The sequence below is a fragment of the Physella acuta genome, unplaced genomic scaffold, assembly GCF_028476545.2.
Source record: "Physella acuta isolate Inbredline_101_S28 unplaced genomic scaffold, ASM2847654v3 ptg001640l, whole genome shotgun sequence".
Classification (NCBI taxonomy): domain Eukaryota; kingdom Metazoa; phylum Mollusca; class Gastropoda; family Physidae; genus Physella; species Physella acuta.
The window spans coordinates 148,319-173,635 of record NW_026733154.1 but is presented as its reverse complement, the minus strand read 5'-3'; the positions used below and the strand labels follow the sequence as shown (position 1 = coordinate 173,635).

The following is a 25,317-nucleotide window of genomic DNA, read 5'->3' as shown; positions in this document are numbered from 1 at the left end:
CGTGTGGTGTGGTTGGATAGACATGCCTACTAATTCGGTCCAAATTTTAATTAATTCTTAAAAAATTAATTAGGCATCCAATTAAGTCAAATTTAGTTTCAGATTGCATTGTCTTCATGTCTTGACCCACGTGCCAAATGTGAATCGTATCGGTCAAGTAGAAGTTTCCGAATTTTCACTCCTGCGTTTCGGTCTAGACTGACGACTGACGACAGAGGAAGCAAGTTAAATAAAAGCTTGTAAAAAAATTCATAAAAAAACGTTTTAATAACAAGCTTTTATGTAATGATGCACTAAAAAGTAGAAAATAAATTATACACTACTATTTAAATTACTATAAAGAAAAGCGTGGGTCACTTTAGTACCTATTGGATACCTTTACTAATATTTGAGAAGAGACCCACGCTTTTCTTTATAGTAATTTAAATAGTAGTGTATAATTTATTTTCTACTTTTTAGTGCATCATTACATAAAAGCTTGTTATTAAAACGTTTTTTTATGAATTTTTTTTCAGTACTTTACATGCTTTATTTACAATAATGTTACATGACTAAAAACCATTGCGTGCCTACTGAACGTGATGGCGCAGCTATTGAACCTGATGGCGCAGCTATTGAACGTGAGGACGCGTGTGGTGTGGCTGAATAGACATGCCTAGTAATTCGGTCCAAATTTTAATTAATTCATAAAAAATTAATTAGGCATCCAATTATGTCAAGTTTAGTTTCAGATTGCATTGTCTTCATGTCTTGACCCACGTGCCAACTGTGAATCGTATCGGTCAAGTAGAACTGTCCGAATTTTCACTCCTGCGTTTCGATCTAGACTGACGACTGACGACAGACTGACGAGGAAGTGAGTTAAATAAAAGCTTGTAAAAACTGCACAAACCGAAAAAATCGCAAATACAATCTAATTATACTTATAGACTTTAATTTCGTCATATTTCGCGGAATGGACATGTGGTAATTCTATAAATGCTTTATTTAAGAAAACAATAAAAACATTTCGCACTTTTTTTGTGTGCAGTTTTCCGTTTGTTCAGATTTCCTGTTACGCATATTTCTCTCCATCCAACGCTTACAATATTATACTATTTGTATTGTAGGGCAAGCTGCAACCTTATACACTTATTATTTCTCAAATTTACTAAATTTTAAGTTACAGAACGAAAATGAGTGAATTTTAAACACATCGACAACTTATCGACTATTTCTGTTCATTTTAAGTATGATGATTTTATAATAGGCTTGGAAATGGTTGATTAATTCAATATAAATAAACTACTATTGTGTATGTTATCATTGAACACCATTGTTGGACATCTGTGGTTTATTCTGTTTGGTCTTCAATTGTTATTCTCATGCTCATCGTTAGGAAGGCTGCCAAGTTTCAAATTCTGGTTATTCGAGAATGTGAGAGGGTGAGGGCTGAGAGAATTAATTAATATTAATTAATATCGGTTGAACCTTCAAATATAAAGTAAAGTAAAGAATCATTATTAGACCTTACAATCCCAGCCGCCTTTACTTTCCCTAGCGATTGTTAGGTACCCATCAGAGGTACCCGGATTCGAACATGAGATTCAGCAGTCTAGCTCTCTACCGCTAGGCCACTCCGTCCCACTCCGTGTATTGTATTTGTATATGTTCTGAAATCTATATCAAGATACATTATATTTAGTAACGTACACATATTTTCTTCCAGCTCAATGTTATGTTTACGCTGGAGAGATTTCAGCAAGCGGCATGGCCACAATCAGTCAAAAGGTAAATTTCAATAAAATTATCTTAATTAAAAATCTTTAGATTAAGTTTTTGTTTCAATTAGAACATTAAGAAAATCAGATATTGTTTAAGCTAATTATTACAAGAACATCTAAACTTATTATCAACAAGAAGTCCCGCTCCCCTAAATAAGTGAATTAAAATAATTTCAACATAATTTAACGTATACAAAGCTAATACAATTTTAACACGTTTTTAACACGTTTTTAACACGTTTTTCTTAACTCAGCTTCGCGTTTGTTTGTTTGTTTGTTGTTAAAATTGACATCGAAAATCAGCCCACTTCTGATTGCTCTAGAGACCTGAAATTTGGCATGCATGCTACTTTCGCCTAACAATTTCAGATGCAATCATAAAAACTAGCAATTAGTGACCGTAATTAGCTTAATTTAATTACGCCCCAAGGACCATAAAATTGAGGACATGATTTCTAAAGATACCGACAAGACTTGAGGCCTATTGACACAGTTACTTCGGCCCCAATCGATGTAAGCGCGCTGGCCGTGATCGTATAGTGGTTAGTACTTCGCGTTGTGGCCGCGACAACCCAGGTTCGAATCCTGGTCGCTCAAGATTTTTAGTCCGTGTATTTATAAACACTTTTTTAAAAACCACGTTTTTCATGTGTAGCAACGGACTAAAAAGGAGAAAATAAAATACTTAAAAAAAACTTTAAAAAAAAACACGTTTTTTATGTGTACCAACGGACTAAAAAGGAGAACGGACACGGTAACACATTGTTAACGGTGACACGGTTGGTACGCTGGGCATGCTAAAATACACATAAACACGTTTTTCCTTAACTCAGCTTCGCGTTTATTTGTTTGTTTATGGGAGATTTGATCACGTGATTCGTGAGTAGATCTCCACGCCAGCAACGTAAATTACACACTTTCTCTGTTTAAAGCGTATCGGTCGCTCAAGATTTTTTTAGTCCGTGTATTGAAAAACACTTAGTCAAGTCATACTTAATCAAGTGATTAGATAAAGTAGAAAATAAACTATATAAAAAACTTTTCAAAAACCACGTTTTTCATGTGTAGCAACGGACTAAAAAGGAGAAAATAAAATACTTAAAAAAAACTTTTTAAAAAACCACGTTTTTCTTGTGGACTAAAAAGTAGAAAATAACTATTTACATACATTTGATGACAAAAAACGTGGGTCGGGCAGATGGGTCGGGAAATTTGATGGTGAACGTACCCACGTTTTTTGTCATCAAATGTATGTAAATAGTTATTTTCTACTTTTTAGTCCACAAGAAAAACGTGGTTTTTTAAAAAGTTTTTTTTTAAAGTATTTTATTAACACGTTTTTCTTAACTCAGCTTCGCGTTTGTTTGTTTGTTTGTTGTTAAAATTGACATCGAAAATTAGCCCACTTCTGATTGCTCTAGAGACCTGAAATTTGGCATGCATGCTACTTTTGCCTAACAATTTCAGATGCAATCATAAAAACTAGCAATTAGTGACCGTAATTAGCTTAATTTAATTACGCCCCAAGGACCATAAAATTGAGGACATGATTTCTAAAGATACCGACAAGACTTGAGGCCTATTGACACAGTTACTTCGGCCCCAATCGATGTAAGCGCGCTGGCCGTGATCGTATAGTGGTTAGTACTTCGCGTTGTGGCCGCGACAACCCAGGTTCGAATCCTGGTCGCTCAAGATTTTTAGTCCGTGTATTTATAAACACTTTTTTAAAAACCACGTTTTTCATGTGTAGCAACGGACTAAAAAGGAGAAAATAAAATACTTAAAAAAAACTTTAAAAAAAACCACGTTTTTTATGTGTACCAACGGACTAAAAAGGAGAACGGACACGGTAACACATTGTTAACGGTGACACGGTTGGTACGCTGGGCATGCTAAAATACACATAAACACGTTTTTCCTTAACTCAGCTTCGCGTTTATTTGTTTGTTTATGGGAGATTTGATCACGTGATTCGTGAGTAGATCTCCACGCCAGCAACGTAAATTACACACTTTCTCTGTTTAAAGCGTATCGGTCGCTCAAGATTTTTTTAGTCCGTGTATTTAAAAACACTTAGTCAAGTCATACTTAATCAAGTGATTAGATAAAGTAGAAAATAAACTATATAAAAAACTTTTTAAAAACCACGTTTTTCATGTGTAGCAACGGACTAAAAAGGAGAAAATAAAATACTTAAAAAAAACTTTTAAAAAAACCACGTTTTTCTTGTGGACTAAAAAGTAGAAAATAACTATTTACATACATTTGATGACAAAAAACGTGGGTCGGGCAGATGGGTCGGGAAATTTGATGGTGAACGTACCCACGTTTTTTGTCATCAAATGTATGTAAATAGTTATTTTCTACTTTTTAGTCCACAAGAAAAACGTGGTTTTTTGAAAAGTTTTTTTTAAGTATTTTATTATTAAAAGCGTTGGAGAGCAAAATCTACCTATCATTGCCATTTTCGTGTCAGGATTTCTAATGTATTTTTCATGATGTTCTCTACAGCATTGTTTCGAGTCTTGTAGAGAGAACCCACAGTGTATAAAGTACACCTATGCCATTGGTGAATGTATTCAACTCGTTGGAAAAGATGCTGTGCCAGACGTTCTGTTCTATCCTCGTAGACCATACACTCTCTTTAAGAGATGTAAGCCTTTTATTACACGCGTTTATTTAACTTGCTTTCTCTGTTTGTCGTGCTTCGTATCAGATCGAAACTGACAAGCGAGATTTCGATCACTTCTAACAGACCGATTCCTTTCTCTTCATAAATGTTAGTAAAGGTTTCCAAAAATAATAGTGACCCACGCTTTTCTCTAAATATATTTAAATTGTATTAATTTGTATTGTATTAATATATATTTAAAGAAAATAATTTATAGTTTCCTTATTAGCACATTATTACACAAAAGCTTTATATGAAAGCGTTTTTATGCACAATATTTGCCAGTATGACTAGCACCCAGAAGAAAAAAAAGCTCTCGAGAAACTACATTAAGATAATAGAACCAAAATATGTTTTCAGTTACATGTGACCTTTCCACTGCTGTCCCTTTGTCTCACTCAACCACTGAGCCAGTACCTTCAAATACAACTCCAGAGCTAGAACCTACAGTAACATCCACAGAGCCAAGACACTTAGGGTTAACCCCAGAGAAAGAACCTTCATGTGCACTCACAGAGAAAGAACCTTCAACGGCACTCCCAGAGAAAGAACCTTCAACTACACACCCAGAGAAAGAACCTTCAACTACACTCCCAGAGAAAGAACGTTCAACTACACTCCCAGAGAAAGAACGTTCAACTACACTCCCAGAGAAAGAACGTTCAACTACACTCCCAGAGAAAGAACCAATAACTACACTCCCAGAGAAAGAACCTTCAACTACACTCCCAGAGAAAGAACGTTCAACTACACTCCCAGAGAAAGAACCAATAACTACACTCCCAGAGAAAGAACGTTCAACTACACTCCCAGAGAAAGAACGTTCAACTACACTCCCAGAGAAAGAACCTACACCTGCACTCCCAGAGAAAGAACCTACACCTGCACTCCCAGAGAAAGAACCTTTTCTTACACCTCCTATAACTGACAAAATTTACAAGCAGCAACCTTCAGGGGAATATATAGAGGTAGATCCTACAGTTTACCGCCAACAACATCCAGAAAAGTCTCTAAAAAGTACCACTGACAAACAGCCAAAGCGAAAAATTCCCCTTCTGTAAGTTGACACAAATCGGTAATTATTATGTTGAGCATAGTATATTTACAGGACATTAGTAACACTTCAATAATGTAGGCCACGTTTCAATTGCCGTAATATTTAGTTTAGTATAAGGTTTCTGACGGAAAGACATGATTTATTTTACCTCATCTGCTAAACTGCAAATTTTTAAGCATTTCAATGATTTAATGTTTGATCCTACGTATTTAGGATTTAATGAAGATAATAAAGATAAGCGGCATTTTATGTATAGTGTATTACCGTAGTGTATTACTGTAGTGTATTACTGTAGTGTATTACTGTAGTGTATTACTGTAGTGTATTACTGTAGTGTATTACTGAGTAAGGCAAACGGGGATTGACATATAAATAATTTATTTGCTACAATCCTGAATCCCTGTTCAAAAAACGTATTTTGATTGAAGGAGTACTTTGTATTGTGTGTTTGTGGACGGTGTAGGCTACATGTATGAAAGGGTAACACGAGTGAAGGGGCTACAAGGCTATACGGACTACATGGGTATAGGCATAGGGGCTACATGGTTACAGGGGCTACTTGGGCGTAGGGGCTACATGGGCGTAGCGGCTACATGGGCGTAGAGGCTACATGGATGAAGCGGCTACATGGTTAAAGGGGCTACATGGTTAAAGGGGCTACATGGGTGTAGGGGCTACGGGCGTAGGGGCTACATGGGCGTAGGGGCTACATGGGTGTAGGGGCTACATGGGCGTAGGGGCTACATGGGCGTAGCGGCTACATGGGCGTAGGGGCTACATGGATGAAGCGGCTACATGGTTAAAGGGGCTACATGGTTAAAGGGGCTACATGGGTGTAGGGGCTACATGGGCGTAGGGGCTACATGGGCGTAGGGGCTACGGGCGTAGGGGCTACATGGGCGTAGGGGCTACATGGGCGTAGCGGCTACATGGGCGTAGGGGCTACATGGATGAAGCGGCTACATGGTTAAAGGGGCTACATGGTTAAAGGGGCTACATGGGTGTAGGGGCTACATGGGCGGAGGGGCTACATGGATGAAGCGGCTACATGGTTAAAGGGGCTACATGGTTAAAGGGGCTACATGGGTGTAGGGGCTACATGGGCGTAGGGGCTACATGGGCGTAGGGGCTACATGGGCGTAGCGGCTACATGGGCGTAGGGGCTACATGGATGAAGCGGCTACATGGTTAAAGGGGCTACATGGTTAAAGGGGCTACATGGGTGTAGGGGCTACATGGGCGGAGGGGCTACATGGGCGTAGGGGCTACGGGCGTAGGGGCTACATGGGCGTAGGGGCTACATGGGTGTAGGGGCTACATGGGCGTAGGGGCTACATGGGCGTAGGGGCTACATGGGTGTAGGGGCTACATGGGCGTAGGGGCTACATGGGCGTAGGGGCTACATGGGTGTAGGGGCTACATGGGCGTAGGGGCTACATGGGTGTAGGGGCTACATGGGCGTAGGGGCTACATGGGCGTAGGGGCTACGGGCGTAGGGGCTACATGGGCGTAGGGGATACATGGGTGTAGGGGCTACGGGCGTAGGGGCTACATGGGCGTAGGGGATACATGGGTGTATGGGCTAACGTTGGTATACGGGCTAAATGGGTATAGGAGCTACATAAGTATAGGGGTTACATGGGTATAGTGGCTATATGGTTACAGGGGCTACGTGAGTGTAGGGGCTACATTGGTATAGCGACTACATAAGCGTAGGGGCTTCATGGGTATAAGGGCTACATTGGTATATGGGCTACATTGAATATAGGGGATACACTAGTATAGGGGATACACCAGTATAGGGCTAGATGTTTATATGGGCTACATGTTTAAATGGGCTACACTGGTAAATGGGCTACATTTCTGTATAGACTAAACAGTTATAAGGGTTTTATAGATATAAAGTAACACGGTATAGGAACTAAATAGGGTATAAGGGCTATATGAGTAAATAACTACACATGCATAAGAGCTACATGTGTAAACAATTTACACAGCGAAATTACTAGGTAGTTAAGGACCCACCATAAGTATAGTTCACTTAATTAACTGCTACCATTAAGTCCATAGTTTTATATCCCCAACTCGGATAAAAAATTAATTTAAGTATACTATTTGCACATAGAAACCTGCTGATGAGCGGTAAAGGACTGTGTTTGAGAGCTGGCGACCAAGAGAAGACGGTCGAAGGTAAATCTTTAATTAAATTACGCGGAATTAATTCTAAAAATATTGCTAGAGAAATTATTCACCATCATTGATTTAAAATTAACCACTACACAAGTTGTGTTTGGCTGCTAGAGTGTAAGACAAAATAATACCTTAGTGCTAAATGTACCTAAGTCACAAAAAACAACATTTTGAGAACAATGAGTTCAAAAATTTAATTTCATATAAAACATAACGTTTTTATACTATTTGTTTGTTTGGAAAAGAAACTTAATTAAATACTTCAGTATTACTATTTGTATATAAGATAAAGTTAAACTAGAGGAATAACGATCAATGCTTGGTTATTTTCACAAAAAATATGACTTAAGTACTTTTAGTATTAGGTTCTTTTAATTTTAAATTACATATACTTTTAACAATCCTGTGCCATATATGAAGTATTAATGATATGTTAAAATTACATTTTATGTAAGGTAAATCGGTTTTTAATATTTTCACTGCAAACAATTACGCTGGTGTAAAGCCTACTCGAGATCAAGTCGGTAACCAAAATATCTAACTCAGTAATTAGTAATTAAGATACGAGTAAGTTTTGGTATTCTTTGTATTAAAAATTTACGTCTGCTAAATAATTTAAATAATGCTACATTGTAGCACGTCAAATAGTTCTCACAGTAAAATAAAGTATGTATTGTCATCTGTGTTGACAAGGTAAATAAATGTGTACTTAACTTGTAGAGGCGTAGCTAGGGGGAGGCAGGTGGGGCGACCGCACCTGGCACCGACCTCAGGGACGCTGAACTGGGTAAAAAAATTAAGCTCGTTATACACAATCAAAGAGTTAAGGAAATAGACGGTGACTTGGCAAATTGGCTCATATAACTGTTTTCTACATCAATTGCGTGACACCAACAAAAAAAACATTATTGGCAAACTGGCTTATTTAACAGCTTTCTACATCAATTGCCTGACACCAACATAAAAACCATTATTGGCAAACTTGCTAATTTAACAGCTTTCTACATCAATTGCGTGACACCAACATAAAACCATTATTGGCAAACTGGCTTATTTAACAGCTTTCTACATCAATTGCGTGACTCCAACATGAAAACAAGGGACAGTGACTGGTAAAAAGCGCCTTTCCTAACTGGGGGAGGGGTGCCTTTTTTTGCCAATGCCAATGTAAAAACTATTCAGAGGCGTAGCAAGGGAGGGGGGCGGGGGGTGCGGGCCGCATTGGGTGATACCATTTAGGGAGGTGACACCAAGGCAAAAAATAGTAAAATATATAGAAAAAAATTTGAGGGGGGGGGGGGGTGCAAATCGAAAGTTCGAGGGGGGTGCAAATCGAAAGTTCGAGGGGGTTGCAAATCGAAAGTTTGAGGAGGGGATGCAAATCGTCGAAAATTTAAAGTTTGTCTCCGGGAAGAGTCGCTACGCCTCTGGGGGAGGGGGGAGGGGTTATAACATTAAGTGCCGCACCGGGTTACACCCGACCTCGCTACGCCACTGAAACTATACTAATAGGGGGGGCGCACTTGATAGTTCGCCACCTCCCGGCACAGCAATCGGTCGCAACACCTCTGTTAAGTTCACCCTAACAGTATTTAAGAGTATTACGATCTTTAAAAAAAAACACTTATATATTTACTTAAAACTTTCGTGATAATTCCAACTGATGAAATGTACATTTTCGGACATAATAATTTTACTTATATGGTTTTCAATAATGCTAAAAAATGTGTAAACTAATTTTTTTTAAACTTTAATGTTCAAATATTTTAAACACACCTGCATATTAGTTATTACCTTTGGAGATTGTAAAGTACTTCTCTCTATACAGGTGAGATTGGCAGCAGCATGACAGGCGAGCAGCCGTCTATCACCATCAACGTGCTAATGATGCCTCCTTATCAACAGGACAGTTCCAGACCATGAACATTCTACCAAAACATCAAACGCCACTTACGGATTCATTCATATTTTAACATATAATCATATATTTCCCTATTAGTTTTTATATCAATCATATACGCAGTGAAATTCTTCTAAATAATAATTCTGATAATTTTCTATTATATATATAAATAAATAAATAATAAAAAAAAAATATATACATACATACATACATACATACGTACATACATACATACATACGTACATACATACATAAATACATACATACATACATACATACATACATACATACATACATACATACATACATACATACATACATACATACATACATACATACATACATACATACATACATACATACATACATACATACATACATACATACATACATACATACATACATACATACATACATACATACATACATACATACATACATACATACATACATACATACATACATACATACATACATACATACATACATACATACATACATACATACATACATACATACATACATACATACATACATACATACATACATACATACATACATACATACATACATACATACATACATACATACATACATACATACATACATACATACATACATACATACATACATACATACATACATACATACATACATACATACATACATACATACATACATACATACATACATACATACATACATACATACATACATACATACATACATACATACATACATACATACATACATACATACATACATACATACATACATACATACATACATACATACATACATACATACATACATACATACATACATACATACATACATACATACATACATACATACATACATACATACATACATACATACATACATACATACATACATACATACATACATACATACATACATACATACATACATACATACATACATACATACATACATACATACATACATACATACATACATACATATATACACACATATATATATATATATATATATATATATATATATATATATATATATATATATATATAATATGCTTAAAATAGCAAATGTATCTCTTCTTATGAATGAAAAAACTATGTAACACAAAAATATCATTTTTTAATATTGAAAAGCACTTCAACTGTTTGTATATAAATTTATAATTGTAATGAAATGGATATTTGAGACCATTAGACAAAAGGAACAAAAATGGAGAAAACACAAGGCCACTGGTGAATTTTAAAAAGAGGGAGTAGTTTCCCACGAACTTTCTCGAATATTCTTATATAACACTACGGGGATGGCAATTAGGGATATAGACTTACTTTTTAATCATATTCTTAATAACCAAAACTTTTAAAAATAGAATAGAATCTCGTAGAAAAAAAGAATTGCGCACCAAGTGAACAGCCAACAATGTGTGGAAAATAGTGTGGAATATTAAAACTTTATAAATTCATTTATGTGGTTTTTTAGAAATCAGAGATAGCTTAAAGTTCTACTTCCGGTCACAGGAAATTTTCCAAAACTTGTCACAAGGCAAAGAATTAGATCTTTGACTTAAATTTAAAATTTCGTCCATCTATCTGTAACAATACATGTTATAAGAAGCTTTTGAAAACCCGAAAACAGAATAAGTTTTACTTCCGGTAACCGGAAATCGCTTCAAAGTTGAAGCAGAACTACAAACATACAAGATATAATACTTATTAAGCTGTAAAGGTACTCAAGTTATGTTCACAGACAGACACAGGCACACATACACACAGACATACGGACAAAATTGTAAAACCAAGTTTTACCGACTCAAGGAGGTGTAAAACATCGATTTCGATTTATGCACGATTACAATACTTCCTCTATAGGCCTTCTTCGTATGCAACAAAGTAAAAACAAATTTTGTCTTTTATATAGAAGTAGATTTGAACATGCAAGGGAATTAACTCCTATATATTGTCAGTTTCGGCTGAATAGTTTATATAGTGTATTAAAAAATCCATGTAAATATTGGAATCATTGTTTTTATTTTCATGTCACTGGTGTGTGAAGGAGTGAAATGGTTTGATGAGTCACATAATTAATTAAGCATTTAATTTTTGTTGAAAGCTTTTACACACACTTTTCACACAAGTTTACAAGTGTAAAATTCATATATATATATATATATATATATATATATATATATATATATATATATATATATATATATATATATATATATATATATATATATAAATATATATATATATATATATTTATATATATATATGCATACATACATATATATACATACATATACATACATACATATATACATACATATATACATATACATATATATATACATATATATATATATATATACATATATATATATATATATATATATATATATATATATATATATATATATATATATATATATATATATATATATATATATATATACATATATATATATATATATATATATATACATATATATATATATATATATATATATATATATATATATATATATATATATATATATATATATATATATATATATACATATATATATATACATATATATCACAAAGCTGACTGAACAACCTTATTTTTAACTGCTAATATGGTTTTAGGTAAACTACTCGCGTCACCTTTTTAATTCATTCTACACCTAAATGGGTCTGGGCTCGTACCTTTTTATTTGTACACAGTTGTGGCCCTTTGTTGTGTGTTATGTGTTATGGGATGAGAGGTGTCTACGTGTAGATTGACAGTTGATGTGTGCTAGGATGTGTGCGACAGTAGTACAGTATAGAGGACCAGGTGTGGATGTGTGGGCTGGACCACGTATAGAGGACCAGGTGTGGATGTGTGGGCTGGACCACGTATAGAGGACCAGGTGTGGATGTGTGCGATAGTACTACAGTATAGAGTACAGTATAGAGTACCAGGTGTGGATGTGTGGGCTGGACCACGTATAGAGGACCAGGTGTGGATGTGTGGGCTGGACCACGTATAGAGGACCAGGTGTGGATGTGTGGGCTGGACCACGTATAGAGGACCAGATGTGGATGTGTGGGCTGGACCACGTATAGAGGACCAGATGTGGATGTGTGGGCTGGACCACGTATAGAGTACCAGGTGTGGATGTGTGCGATAGTACTACAGTATAGAGGACCAGGTGTGGTTTTGTGGGCTGGACCACGTATAGAGTACCATGTGTGGATGTGTGGGCTGGACCACGTATAGAGTACCAGGTGTGGATGTGTGGGCTGGACCACGTATAGAGGACCAGGTGTGGATGTGTGGGCTGGACCACGTATAGAGTACCAGGTGTGGATGTGTGGGCTGGACCACGTATAGAGGACCAGGTGTGGATGTGTGGGCTGGACCACGTATAGAGTACCAGGTGTGGATGTGTGGGCTGGACCACGTATAGAGTACCAGGTGTGGATGTGTGCGATAGTACTACAGTATAGAGGACCAGGTGTGGTTTTGTGGGCTGGACCACGTATAGAGTACCAGGTGTGGATGTGTGGGCTGGACCACGTATAGAGGACCAGGTGTGGATGTGTGGGCTGGACCACGTATAGAGTATCAGGTGTTGATGTGTGGGCTGGACCACGTATAGAGTACCAGGTGTGGATGTGTGCGATAGTACTACAGTATAGAGGACCAGGTGTGGTTTTGTGGGCTGGACCACGTATAGAGGACCAGGTGTGGATGTGTGGGCTGGACCACGTATAGAGTACCAGGTGTGGATGTGTGGGCTGGACCACGTATAGAGTACCAGGTGTGGATGTGTGGGCTGGACCACGTATAGAGTACCAGGTGTGGATGTGTGGGCTGGACCACGTATAGAGTACCAGGTGTGGATGTGTGCGATAGTACTACAGTATAGAGGACCAGGTGTGGTTTTGTGGGCTGGACCACGTATAGAGTACCAGGTGTGGATGTGTGGGCTGGACCACGTATAGAGGACCAGGTGTGGATGTGTGGGCTGGACCACGTATAGAGTACCAGGTGTTGATGTGTGGGCTGGACCACGTATAGAGGACCAGATGTGGATGTGTGGGCTGGACCACGTATAGAGGACCAGGTGTGGATGTGTGGGCTGGACCACGTATAGAGGACCAGATGTGGATGTGTGGGCTGGACCACGTATAGAGTACCAGGTGTGGATGTGTGGGCTGGACCACGTATAGAGGACCAGGTGTGGATGTGTGGGCTGGACCACGTATAGAGTACCAGATGTTGATGTGTGGGCTGGACCACGTATAGAGGACCAGATGTGGATGTGTGGGCTGGACCACGTATAGAGGACCAGGTGTGGATGTGTGGGCTGGACCACGTATAGAGGACCAGGTGTGGATGTGTGGGCTGGACCACGTATAGAGTACCAGGTGTTGATGTGTGGGCTGGACCACGTATAGAGGACCAGGTGTGGATGTGTGGGCTGGACCACGTATAGAGGACCAGGTGTGGATGTGTGGGCTGGACCACGTATAGAGTACCAGGTGTTGATGTGTGGGCTGGACCACGTATAGAGTACCAGGTGTAGATCTGTGGGCTGGACCACGTATAGAGGACCAGATGTGGATGTGTGGGCTGGACCACGTATAGAGGACCAGGTGTGGATGTGTGGGCTGGACCACGTATAGAGTACCAGGTGTTGATGTGTGGGCTGGACCACGTATAGAGTACCAGGTGTAGATCTGTGGGCTGGACCACGTATAGAGGACCAGATGTGGATGTGTGGGCTGGACCACGTATAGAGGACCAGGTGTGGATGTGTGGGCTGGACCACTTATAGAGTACCAGGTGTGGATGTATGGGCTCAGGTGTGGGTTTGTGGGCTGGACCACGTCAGTGTTTCTGGGGGATTAAAGAGTTTCCGGAGCGGGGGGGGGGGGGTGCGAACACAGGTATATGTATATGTTTTCTATATAAATTCCATTTCGTTCGAGTCAGGATGTTGTGGTGATTGGGGATTTTATATTATTTAATATAAATGCAAACTATGCTATACACTAGTATACACCATAGATCACTATTGAGTGTTTTTATCATGTAAAACAGTTGTTCTCACTTATATTGTTTTACTCTCCCTTGCCATTCCGGTTAACCTCAAAGAGAGATTGAGGACAGTTTTTTAAAAATATTTGAATAGATAAAGTAATTCTAAACGGCTTTACAACGGCTTATATTCGATACACAAATATAAAAATGAGTGTAATCGATAGTTCCTAAACGGCTTTAATTTCTACAAACGTAAGTATAATTTTATCGCTTGCCATATTTTTAAAAAGATTTTTTCAAAAATTTAGTATGATTACATAGATTTTTCATGCCTATAGTATAACGTTGTACAATATTGTGGATTTTAGACAATACGGGTTCCTACAATCGATCCAAATCCATTATTGTATCCAGTGTTTTTGCTTTACTCTTACATTTAAACACACACTTGTTCGCTGACGAAGACCTTGGGTCGAAACTAACATGGCACACGTAATTGCTTTTAATTTCTTTAGACGACTTACGCTGTTTATTTGTATTAGTAATAATGAAATAAATTTCATAGAAACTACCATTTTCAATTAATTATTTTTTAAGAGTCGATTCAATAAAAGGTAAAGGTTCCTGTCTTGTAAATTTGTATTTGGAAACACTAGTCATATTGAGATGATTTAGTAATGCTAAGATGTTTAAGTAGTTGTAGAGGGATTAAAAAACTAAGTTATACTGAAGATCGTATTATTGTTGTGAACATTAAGTGAAAGTTGTATTTAAATGGTCTATTCAACATTCATACATGTAAAATGCAAGTAAAACGATTTATAGCAAATATGCTTTACATACAAAAAGCTAAAATAATTAATGAGTGAAAATGAGGTTAATTATAAAAGTATTCATAAGTCGTTTTAAACATAAAACTTTTATTTTTCAAATAATTAGGTTAAAAATAATTTTTCTATATTACTAAAAAACGAATTTACATAATTTACCGGAAGTAACTAGAAAAAAAACATCAACAGTTTCTCATAACTTTATTCCAACTAATACATAACAACACCTCTTGAGCTGATTTATTTTCTAGCGCATATTTCTCAAATCACATAAGATTTTTTATAAAGTTTACTAGCGTCATGAAGATATGATGAGACTGTTCGTGATGGACGTAAACTTCACAAAGATGGCTTCCAAACCAGTTTTCGTTGGTTCAAAGATTTCTGTGATAAAAGAAGGTCAACAATACTATTATTGAAGTAAAAATATGTACATTATAATTTTTGTTGGTTTAATAACTTCTCTGATAAAGGAACGTCACGAATTATAGAAGTAACAATATGTAACATTATAATTAAGCGTCGTATAATTATTAATATTGAGTAAAGTAAAAAAATTTCCTTGTAAATAAGATTTTATATACAAATTGTGTATGTTGAATAACGGTATGTAGTAAAACAAGTCAAGTTCAGACCTAACGATCCACAAGACAGATGAAGTAGAGTTTATATTTTTCTTGACCTCGGCAAATAAAGTGATGCTGTGGTCAGCAGAAGCCTAGTCGCCTCTAATAGCCTCTACTAGCGTAAGTCAGGTAGCCTACCCATCAGAGCTGCGTCGACTCAGGGACGTCACAAATCTGTACCAAGATCCGACCTCGAGACTTTCGCACTAGCAGATGAACGCTCTACAATCGACCCCACCGTCCCAGCATGCAGGACTTGTGAGTTATTTACATTTTTATTGGCAGGTACGTTTGAATCGTTTTTATTTTTCCAGTCCCTCTTTTTTAATAACCCAATTTTAACACTTTAAGTTTTAACCCACTTTTTACTTTCTCGTATATACGAAGTATAGAGAAAGTCTTGTAATCATGCAAAAAAGTTTTACGTTTTACACCTCACTGATACGGAAAAACATAATTTTGCAATCTTGTCCGTATGTCTATGTGTCTGTCTGTGTGTCTGTCTGTCAGTGTGTAAACACAATAACTTGAGTACCGTTACAGCTAGGTTAAATAAATTTCATACATATGTATTTTATCAAAATCATAGATCCTGATCAACTGTTGAGCGATTTCCGATAACCGGAAGTGGTACTTTTTCTACTTTGAATTTTTCAAAAGCCTATAACTTGAGTAATATTTCAGATAGAAAAATGAAATTTCACATGTAAGTAAAAGATCTAATTCTCTACCGTCTGTCAAATTTTGAGTAATTTCCGTTGATTGGAAGTACTAATTTACGCTATTTCCGATTTCTCAAAAAACGCATGTAAATTTATAAATTACTAATAATATTGCGCACTATTATGCACATTTTGTTTTGGCGTTCTCTTGGTGCGCAATTCTTTTTTCTATGAGATTCTATTCTATTTTTAAAAGTTTAAGTAATAAAAAATCATGTCTATATTCCAAGTTATATAAGAATATTCGAAAAAGTTTAGGGGAGATCACTCCCGGTTTATTTCTTATAATTATGCTACGGCCATGCTACTTAAAAGGTTTGTTGAAGTACATGGTAGTTTTTTTCGTATTATTGTATTATATTTTATTATTATAATCTTGATACTTTAGTAAACACAAGGTCAAGTACCTTTCAAACCTCACGGCCCATGCGGCACTATGCCCAGCCGCCATTACTTTCCCTAACGGGTTAGGTACCCATCAGAGCTGGTTGGAATCAAAGACATTCGACGAACTTGAACCTGGATTCGAACTCAAGACTTTCGGGTTAGCAGTCGTTTGCTATAATATTCAACCATGCCGTCCCATTTCGATCCTTTGGGGCAATGCAATCCATATATCTAATTCTCTTCTGGGAGACGTTAGAAAACAAGCTGCAAGCGCGCTCCCTATCACACCCACCCCTACATGGTCTGGTGAGCTGTGTTCACTCTAAATGTTCACATTCGTGGAGCTGGGTTTACTGACGGCTATTAGGGGCAGATAATTTAGTTTGAAACTATTTTAAACGTAGGGGAGGTAGCTAAGAGGAGGCTGCTTTCAAGGGGGGAGGTGTTGGGTAGGGGTTTGGGAAAGGAGGGGGGGGGGGTTTCTCGTCCATAACGAGCCACTGATAGTGTTTTAAAGCAAATATATTCAGTGGCAGCATTAGTATTGTCGAATTCACAAATTATGAATTACTGATAAGTAGAAAATAAAACAAACTAAATAGCGGCGTATGATACGTCGCGGGTCGGCTCGTATTATAATATTTGGTCATTTAATTTTTTTTTATTAATCGTCTCACTACGTTTTTCTTGGCCAATCGTCGCTAGTACGTCAACGATATAATTAAACCGTCGTTAACTACACACAACTTGACCCCCACCTGCGTTCACTAATTACACTTTGACCCCCACCTGCGTTCACTAATTACACTTTGACCCCCACCTGCGTTCACTAATTACACTTTGACCCCCACCTGCGTTCACTAATTACACTTTGACCCCCACCTGCGTTCACTTATTACACTTTGACCCCCACCTGCGTTCACTTATTACACTTTGACCCCCACCTGCGTTCACTTATTACACTTTGACCCCCACCTGCGTTCACTAATTAAACTTTGACACCACCTCCTGTCACTAATTAAACCTTGACCCCTACCTTCTACGGCCCGGCCCAGACATGAAGCGTCGACGACCCCCGCGGGAGCTGTAGGATAGAAGGTTGTTGATTATCGTTCAATCACAAAAAAGTTAACTCTATATTTCCACACACACAAAGATAAGAAAACAAACTTTTTTTTATATAATCAATCGCATTTATCGAATACCAGTTGATGATTGTTAGAATAAAACATTTGGGTAAAAGGATGAAGTGAAAAAAGTTTGTGACTAATCATTTGTACATAATAGATAATACTGGGATTAGATTAATCTCTTAGATAATACTGGGATTAGATTAATCTCTTAAACCCAAATATGCCTACACGTAACATACACGACAGCAGTTTTATTTTATCTGATCGCTTTGAGATTTTATCATATTTCTAATATTTTACCTTAGTAGTTTGAGAACATTTTCAGAAATGTGAAATGTATTTAACATTTCTGACATTCAATGTTTTGTTTTAAGAAAGAACATTCAAATGAAAACATCATAAACATTCCCGTGGAGATACATATTTATAAATGCAATTTAAAGGATTATTCAATTCATCTCAAAAGCTTCATTACTGCACTTTATTATTATAAACTAAAAGTGACGTATTTGATCCTAAATTATTTAAATTGTATGATTATGAGAAAGTATTCAAATTTGAATTTGTAATTACGTGCAACACACACATACTTTAATTAGTTAAATAAATAACGTCACTTACTTGGATTTGCTGCCACTACGTGCTGTGGACGAATTCAATAAAAGTTACTTTGTTATAACACTTGTCAAAGAATTGATAGCTTTGTCTGACTTGAACAAAAGTTTGAAACTGATAATGTTCTAGCACCAATTTGCATTAGTAATTAATTTTATCAATCACTCAATCACACATAAAGAATGATGTTATGATGTTTACTTACATCTTGATCTAGATTTTGACCTGGGTTTGTTATTCGTGGTGGCTGAAGCAATCTCATCTAGATTTAGATTGTACATATATATATATATATATATATATATATATATATATATATAGAGAGAGAGAGAGAGAGAGAGAGAGAGATAGATAAACATATAGATAAACATATAGAAATAGAAATAGAAATAGAAATATAAATAGAAATAGAAATAGATATAGATATAGATATAGATATAGATATAGATATAGATATAGATATAGATATAGATATAGATATAGATATAGGTATAGGTATAGGTATAGGTATAGGTATAGGTATAGGTATAGGTATAGGTATAGGTATAGGTATAGGTATAGGTATAGGTATAGGTATAGGTATAGGTATAGGTATAGGTATAGGTATAGGTATAGGTATAGGTATAGGTATAAGTATAGGTATAGGTATAGATATAGATATAGATATAGATATAGATATGGATATGGATATGGGTATGGGTATGGGTATGGGTATAGATATAGATATAGATATAGATATAGTTGTGGATGTGGATGTGGATGTAGATGTGGATGTGGATGTGGATGTGAATGTGGATGTGGATGTGGATGTGGATGTGGATGTGGATGTGGATGTGGATGTGAATGTGGATGTGGATGTGGATGTGGATGTGAATGTGGATGTGGATGTGGATGTAGATGTGGCTGTGGCTGTGGCTGTGGCTATAGCTATAGCTATAGATTAGGTGTGGGTGTGGGTGTGGGTGTGGGTGTGGGTGTGAGTGTGAGTGTGGGTGTGGGTATGGGTATGGGTATGGGTATGGGTATGGGTATGGGTATGGGTATGGGTATGGGTATGGGTATAGGTATAGGTATAGGTATAGGTACTTTAAGGGGAGTAAGGTACCCATTAGAGCTGGGTGGTCTCAGGAACGTCGTACGAAATCGAGATCTGGATCTGAAACAGATTTTCGGATAAGAAGTCAACCGCTCTATCCTACGCCCACACCGTCCCACAAGCATAGCGTGATCAACGTGTTTTAGCTCACCACAAACAACATATCCAGATCCATCTGTCTCCGTAGCACCACCCACGCCAACCTGAGCCACCACACATTCTCCTTGGTAGCGGATATACGATATGCAGGATTTTAGGGAGACACAGAAGTCTTTGCAGGCCTGAGGAATAGCTAAATATCAACAGACATGTATGTGTATACCGCTGGGGCTGGGTCTGGGTCTGGGTCTGGGTCTGGACCTGGGTCTGGGTCTGGACCTGGGTCTGGGTCTGGACCTGGGTCTGGGTTTGGGTCTGGGTCTTGAACTGGACCTCGGTCTGGGTCTGGACCTGAGTCTGGGTCTGTCTCTGTCTGTGTATATATCTATGTCTACCTCTTCATCCCCATGCCAATAACTATATCTATTTCTAATTAAACGTTCACACATAGGCCTATGTGTTTACCTATGTAGCACGTGTAATTGGCTGAAGTAAGGCCTACGTTTATACCTATATCGCACGTGTAATTGGCTGAAGTAAGGCCTACGTGTATACCTATATCGCACGTGTAATTGGCTGAAGTAAGGCCTACGTGTATACTTATATAGCAGGTGTAGTTGGCTGAAGTACCTGAACTGACGTGATGGTTGATGGCCCAGAAAACTGGTACACCTTGGTGTACACAACACAGGCACCTGTAAAACCAAAACATAAAGTTAGCTCGATGTCTAACACGGCTTGTTCCCAACACAGCACTCAAGTGTGTAATATTTAGTGTGTAGTGTGTAGCGTTTAGTGTACATTTACAAATTGAAGAAAATATTAGGCACCACTGTAAAGTTTTAAAACTAATTTTTCAAAACTTTTAGTATTGTTTTATATTTATGAAAATGATTAGTTTGTAAATTGATGTAAAAAATAAATCTATACATCCGATATTGATCCGGATGTGCTTGCAAAGGGAAAGTACTCAAATATTATTTTCAGCGATAACCGTCCTAGCTTGGTTAAATCACCTTTTAAAAAGGTGCATTGACTATGAGTATGAGCTACAATCAGGAATTTACGAACGCGTTTTAAATAACGCTTTATATTTTATATGGAGGTTTTATTATCCACTTACTGTGTACATGTGTAGCCCCGAGTAGCACCAGAAAGCCAGATAAAATTTTGAAACTGTAAGCCATATCTAGTTCAAATTGTCGGTTGGACTTCTGAAAAATAAAATAATTTTTTGTGGCACATTTTTTTTTTCTTCAAATTATTTTATTTTAAAAAGGGTAAAAAACTAATAATTAGTGTTTTATTGGCTCAATTGAGTTTGGTACTCAAATGAGCCATTAAAAATATTAAATTGTACATTTGATAAAAAAACATAATTAAAAGAAATAAAACATTTATTGAATAGATATTATTAAGTATTCACAGACTTAAAAAAAATTGTCGGTTTATTATGATATTAGGTTGGACGCATGGAAAGATTAATTTTATTTTTTAACGAGACATGTTTTAATTGAGATATTATGTTAAAGCCTACTTGGGAAGTTGCATAAAATCAAAAGGTCTCATCTGCTAGGTAAAGAAGGGTAACATCTCAAGTCAAACTCTATAAGCTTCTTCTTTCTTATTCTTCGTTCTTAATTTTTAGTGTTGGAATGGATCCACCTCCAACACAATTAAGGATACTTGTCAACTGGTTATGCGCCATTTGGTCCATTGACTCCGATTTCAGCCTGCTTTTCTTTTTGGATTTGCTTCCATAGCCTTTGTCCAACCAAGAACAAACTAGAAGGCAGCAGTTGTTTGATTTTGGAGTTGTCTCTCCTAGAAGAGTGGCTGTCCTTAGCTAACGAGCCTCATCTGCCCGAGGGTTTAGCAACCTTGAGCTTTACCGTCTCGACCACGCCGCCCCCTTCTCTATAAGCTGATATAGATGAACTTATAAAAGCACGCCGTGATAATATAATTGGCCCATTAGAGCTAGGTGTACAAGCAGGACGAAACTCTCCCGTGAAGGTCAATCAAAGCTAGGTGGACTAGCAATTATTGGTCAGTTAAGAAATAGTTTTGATGTCACCTAAATAAGCTAGCGAATTCTGACCTTGTAAAGAGACGAATGAATCGACTTTAGTATAATGTATCTCATATTTTCTCAAGTAGTATTGTAAAATAATATAAAGTAATCAGCAATGCATCATTTTAAAATATTTAATTAAATGATACAATAAAAACGCATAATAAATACAAATTTTATGAATAGTTCTATAGAAATGTGATTCTATGCGACTATTAAAAAATACCCCTATCACTTACTGGATTGTGTTACATAAAAATCACACATTGTTTTAATGAAACTTGAAAGCCAGCTCAAAATTTCAAATACATTCCAAAGCAATCAAGACTCGAAACAACATAAGTGTAATGTGCACTGATGAAAAATCATAACAAACCCTTTAGCACTAGACAAATTGTCACAAAAAAGTCACGAAACGTGGGCAAAATAGCAATAAAGTTGTATTGATCTGTTGCTACAAGAGTATAGGGACAAATAAGTGTGCACTATCGATTTACTTTCAAAAGTTAACTGATATTTATAAATATATCATTCGTTAGCTTAAGCGTTTGTAAAATTATATATATATATATATATATATATATATATATATATATATATATATATATATATATATATATATATATATATATATATACATATATACATATATATATATACATATATATATATACATATATATATATATATATATGTATATATATACATATATATATATATATATATATATATATATATATATATATATATATATATATATTTATATATATATATATATATATATATATATATATATATATATATATATATATATATATATATATATATATACTTACTTACTTACCTAACAGACAAAGAAATCAGAAAGATTTGACTGTTCCAGTTTACTCTGTAATGTTGAAAGATCTCCGGGTATTTAGTACCTTTATTAACATCGAACTCGCTCTCTCAATAATTCAACCAATCAAAACAAGATTAACTGTTGACGTATTTAGCCAACCAATCAGATTTGATTTCAAAAACGAGTTGAGCAATGAAGATGTGAGAAGTACGTGCTTGGACAATATTGTTTGTTTCGCAATCAATAGACAATGCAGTTTAGGATCACCGTACGTCTTCATCGATTAGACTGAGTTGTAAAGTCACAGATATTGAACTGTTTAGTCGATTCTCGATACACTTAGTAAATACAATAAGAGTCATGCTTAAAATTTGTTTTAGTAAAATATTGAAAAAAATATTGGTGTCAAATCAAAATTACCTTTCGCTACCGTTAATTTATGTTTATTATGGATGTGTTAAATCATTCGCTAATGGGTTAACTTTTAGAGAGTATGCGTATGTTTGATTTCTCACATACTCCCATGTGTGTTAAAGAATGTACGCATACAAGATATCTAACTAACTTGTCGATCTATCAGTCGTTGATAACCTTGAAATTGTGTTGAAGAGTAAATGTATATGGTGACTCAGACTGAAAGTAAAAGACGGGGTGGTTGGTTGATAGATCCATCAGCTATCAACATGGAGATCTCTAGTTCCAGTATAGGGCACATGTCCCCAAGACAATAAGTAGTGATTTTATATATATATATATATATATATATATATATATATATATATATATATATATATATATATATATATATATATATATATATATACAAATAATAGATGTATGTTTGTTACATAACACGCTACACATCTGTGCATATTTACATCTGTCACAAGAAGTATTGAAAGTCAGTTATTAAAAACTAACATAATGCAATGTTTACCAAGATAAACAATAGGAAAGAATTTGATCCTGCAGATAAAAAAAAAGTTATAACTCAGCAATTTTCATTCAATTTTTTTATGTTTATCTTTCTTCATGGTTCGCGTATTACATCAATAAGGCTACTTGATATTTTTAGAAACTAACTCTAGACGAATCTTGTTTACATCTTAGGTCGTGCGACCTCGTGTCTTATTGAAATAAACATCGCTACTTATATAAATAAACATCGTGTCTTAGTGAAATAAACATCGCTACTTATAGAAATAAACATCGTGTCTTAGTGAAATAAACATCGTGTCTTAGTGAAATAAACATCGCTACTTATAGAAATAAACATCGTGTCTTAGTGAAATAAACATTGTGTCTTATTGAAATAATTATCGTGTCTTATTGAAAAAAACATCGTGTCTTATTGAAATAAACATCGTGTCTTATGGAAATAAACATCGTGTCTTATTGAAATAAACATCGTGTCTTAATGAAACAATCATTGTGTCTCATTGAAATAAACATCATGTCTTATGGAAATAAACATCGTGTCTTATTGATATCTCCAATATCTGTCTTATTGAAATAATTATCGTGTCTTATTGAAATAAACATCGTGTCTTAATGAAATAAACATCGTGTCTTATTGAAATAAACATCGTGTCTTATTTAATTAAACATTGTGTCTTAGTGATATCTCCAATATCTGTCTTATTGAAATAAACATCATGTCTTATGGAAATAAACATCGTGTCTTATTGATATCTCCAATATCTGTCTTATTGAAATAAAATATCGTGTCTTATTGAAATAAAATATCGTGTCTTATTGAAATAAACATCGTGTCTTATTGAAATAAAATATCGTGTCTTTTTGAAATAAAATATCGTGTCTTATTGAAATAAACATCGTGTCTTATTGAAATAAAATATCGTGTCTTATTGAAATAAAATATCGTGTCTTATTGAAATAAAATATCGTGTCTTATTGAAATAAAATATCGTGTCTTGTAGAAATAATTATCGTGTCTTATTGAAATATTATCGTGTCTTATTGAAATAACTATCGTGTCTTATAGAAATAATTATCGTGTCTTATTGAAATACTATCGTGTCTTATTGAAATAACTATCGTGTCTTATTGAAAAAAACATCGTGTCTTAATGAAATAAACATCGTGTCTTAATGAAATAAACATCGTGTCTTATTGAAATAAACAAGTCTTATTGCTGTTATTATCACTGTATTATTCAAGTAAGCATCTTGTTTTGTAAAAAAAAAACCGTATATCATTGATTGAACATCATTGTAAAGCTAGACAACCAAACCTCGTGTAGGTTACACCTTATCAATCCTTACAAAACTCTT

General features: G+C 35.8%; 2 protein-coding genes across 2 annotated transcripts; one reads left to right on the top strand and one right to left on the bottom strand.

Moving 5' to 3' along the window:
* The first annotated feature begins 1,749 nt into the window (after window positions 1-1,749).
* Window positions 1,750-9,607, top strand: LOC131929487 (histone-lysine N-methyltransferase 2D-like). The gene is made up of 5 exons (XM_059285731.1): window positions 1,750-1,770; window positions 4,278-4,419; window positions 4,798-5,494; window positions 7,620-7,684; window positions 9,513-9,607. Exons 1-5 carry the CDS (start codon window positions 1,750-1,752, stop codon window positions 9,605-9,607), a joined length of 1,020 nt encoding a protein of 339 aa, XP_059141714.1.
* Window positions 9,608-15,614: 6,007 nt separating this feature from the next.
* Window positions 15,615-23,132, bottom strand: LOC131929506 (uncharacterized). The gene is made up of 8 exons (XM_059285756.1): window positions 23,027-23,132; window positions 21,232-21,322; window positions 20,739-20,803; window positions 20,161-20,290; window positions 19,119-19,175; window positions 18,920-18,941; window positions 18,202-18,249; window positions 15,615-15,814 (listed from the first exon to the last, which is right to left on the bottom strand). The coding sequence occupies exons 2-8, from the start codon at window positions 21,293-21,295 to the stop codon at window positions 15,805-15,807; spliced, it is 396 nt and encodes a 131-aa protein (XP_059141739.1). The 5' UTR covers window positions 21,296-21,322; window positions 23,027-23,132; the 3' UTR covers window positions 15,615-15,804.
* Window positions 23,133-25,317: the final 2,185 nt, after the last annotated feature.